Genomic DNA, 3,001 nt, shown 5'->3' on the forward strand with positions numbered 1-3,001 from the left:
GAAAGGAGAAGAGGAGGAGGAAGAGGAAGAGGAAGAGGAAGAGAAAGAGAAGAAAAGAAGGGAGGAAGAGGAGGGGGAAGAGGAGGAGGAAGGATGAGTAGAAATCAAATAAGGCAGCTACCATTTTGAAACCGGGTGAAGGCACACACTTTCCTGTTCTCTCCCCTCTCCCAAACACCTTCTACCCTCAGCCTTCTGGGTGCAGTGCTAATAGCCCTACTGCCGTGGAAACCAGAACCCTCCCCTGGGGTGTCCTCAGGCCCCAGTCTTCTTCATCTCAAAGTGAAGAGCTGGGGTCTGGTGATCACAGAGCCCCCCTGGACTTGATGATCCAAGTCCAGCCCTGAGAAACAGCCTGTCTCCGTCTTAGGAGGACTTCTTTGCCTTCGGGGCTGTTTCCTCCGTCCAGGGGAAGGCAGGGGCTTTGGAACCAGAGGGACCTGGGCTCATGGGTGAGTCATCTCACCTCTCTGATCTTGTTTCCTCATCTGCAAATTGAGAGTAATAACACCTGCGTGCCCCAATGGCCGCAGGATTTAGTAAAACAGCACTTACACAGAGCACGGGCAGATGACATAGATAGTAGCTGCTCCATGTACACTAGCTATTATTCTTCCTTGTTCTCTGAGCCCCCAAAGGCTTATCTCATCCCAAATCCTTCTCTGACTCGCCTGCCTGATTCTGAAGGTGCTCTCAAGCTCACACACCCTTGGTCTGGGTGTGCCTTGGATTTTCATTCTCTGACATCTCCCGAGCAAGTTCCACACATCTGCACTGGGGGAAAAAAATCCCTTCTGATGGCAGAGAAGTTGAGGCTGAGCTGAAATGTCCCCTGGTCCTTCCTCACCTCTACCTTATCCCTGTTCATCCCCTGCTCCCCATAGCTGTCACTAACAGCCCCTGCCATGCCTCTAGCTGCTTGCACCTCAAAAACAGCAGCACCTGGATAGGTAGAGGTAGTGGAGTGTGCGTCAACTCCTTAAAGGTCCTAGCTCCCCCCTCCCACCACCAAAGAGCCCACTACAGAGCGCGGCACACAGCAGTAAACCCTGAGTGCATGGAAGGGGGTCACCTGACCCTGGCCACCTCAGGAACCTCCTCACTGCCCACCAGCCTCCCATGCTCTTTGTGTCCCTGCAGGCACTGGAGAAGCTGCAGTTTCTCTACCTGGCAGACAACCGACTGGATTCCATCCCCTGGCCTTTGCCTCTGAGCCTGCGCTCACTCCACCTGCAGGTGAGGAGCCTCAGCCACAGGGGGGCCACAGCCAGTGCAGAGGGTGGACAGCAGATAACAGGGCAGGGGGCCCCATAAGGCCTGGGCATCCGAGGTGTGTGGGAGACACGGTCTCGTCTAGATGGCAGTCCATGGCTCCAGTCTGGTTTTCTCTGTCTCTTCCTTTGAGAACACTCCCTCTCCTGTACCTCTTCAGCCACCTGCTTTTCCTCCTTCCTTTTCCCACCTCCTGTTTCTCTTCTTCTCTTCCCATCACTGCCTCCTTCCTTCCTTCTCCCTCCCATCCTTCACCCCTCTGAATCTCTCCCACCTCTCTCCCTGCTTGAGACTCTCTTCTCACCCCTCGTTGTGTGGTCTGGGCTCTGGTGCCTCGGTTTCCCCAAGTGCACCGGAAGGGCAGGGCTGGTGGGAAGGGCTGGTGGCACCTTCAGTGCTGCCTGGGGCCAGAGCGTCTGGGAGGGTGCTCAGCTGCTGCGCGTTCTTTCCAGAATAATATGATAGAGACCATGCAGACAGACGCCTTCTGTGACCCTGTGGAGCACAGACACACCCGCAGGAAACTAGAAGACATTCGGCTGGACGGGAACCCCATCAACCTGAGCCTGTTCCCCAGCGCCTACTTCTGCCTGCCTCGGCTCCCCATAGGCCGCTTCACCTAGTCTGTCCCTCCCTCTCTTCCAAGTAGGAGCCCTTGGAGGCCCCCAAGGCCATGTAGAAAATCACCTGTCTAAACAGTGGTCTTTAGCCCAAGCATTAGAGAGCCTCATGCTCCAGTTGCAAAAATCACCACCTTACTCCCCACCCCACCCCACCTGCGCGGCGCGCGCACACACACACACACACACACACACACACACCAGTGTCCTTCAGTAGCCAAATTTGCATTTCTCCCTCCTCTTTCTTTAACACCTTATGGCTGCTGGCTCAGGAACTGCAGTGTCTGCACAGAGATCTTCTCCTTGTTCCCCATCCCTCCCATCCACACCGAATGCCAGGAAACCCATGAAAGAGGAGGAGGAGACAGAGGAGTTCAGAGAAATGAAGCAGAGGATGGAGGGGGAAGAAGAGAGAGGGGGAGAAGCAGTCGTGTGCTGGAACCACTCTTACTAACGAGGCTTGCAAGATTGAATTTTCCAGAACTTTGCAAATCAGTTATTAAACACAGTCATTATGAAAAATTATATTATATAACCTCACAATTAAACGTATCACATCAAAATACATAAATGTAGTAAATACTCAAAACTCACTGCTTCTCAATTGTTTTACTATTAATCACACTCCTGAAGTTATTTGTGTGAGATAGCGGTGTGGTGGAGATTTCATACAGTGATGCACTACTGGGCATCTTTTCCCAATTCCTTGTTTGGTGACATCATGTTCGCTACTTGATGTTGGCCATGGTAAAAGATTTTTAAAATGCTACAGATTGGGGGGGGTTTTGTTGTTGTTGTTTACTTACTTATTTATTTTTTAAGAGAGTTGGTTGCTCAAGCTTTCTAGAACATCAAAGAAAAGAAAAAATAAAGCCAGTGGTGCATGCCCGCAATCCCAGCAGCTCAGGAGGCTGAGGCAGGAGAATTGTGAGTTCAAAGCCAGCCTCAGCAATTTAGCAAGGTCCTAAGCAACTCATCAAGACCCTGTCTCTAAATAAAAAAATAAAAAAGGGCTGGGGATGTGGCTCAGTGGTTAAGCGCCTTGGGGTCCAATCTCCTGTACCAGAGAGAGAGAGAGAGAGAGAGAGAGAAATAGCTATTTAAACTAT

At 51.6% G+C, this 3,001-nt stretch overlaps 1 protein-coding gene across 1 annotated transcript in view; it reads left to right on the plus strand.

The window, feature by feature from the left end:
* The window catches only part of Optc (opticin), a 10,076-nt gene extending 7,591 nt beyond the window's left edge, over positions 1 to 2,485 (plus strand). The window contains exons 6-7 of the mRNA XM_015483395.2: positions 1,141 to 1,236; positions 1,725 to 2,485. Of these exons, the coding sequence (XP_015338881.1) occupies positions 1,141 to 1,236; positions 1,725 to 1,895 (267 nt within the window). The 3' untranslated portion in view covers positions 1,896 to 2,485. The remainder of the gene's footprint in view (positions 1 to 1,140; positions 1,237 to 1,724) is intronic.
* Positions 2,486 to 3,001: the final 516 nt, after the last annotated feature.

Source organism: Marmota marmota, unplaced genomic scaffold, assembly GCF_001458135.2.
Source record: "Marmota marmota marmota unplaced genomic scaffold, marMar, whole genome shotgun sequence".
Taxonomy (NCBI): Eukaryota; Metazoa; Chordata; class Mammalia; order Rodentia; family Sciuridae; genus Marmota; species Marmota marmota.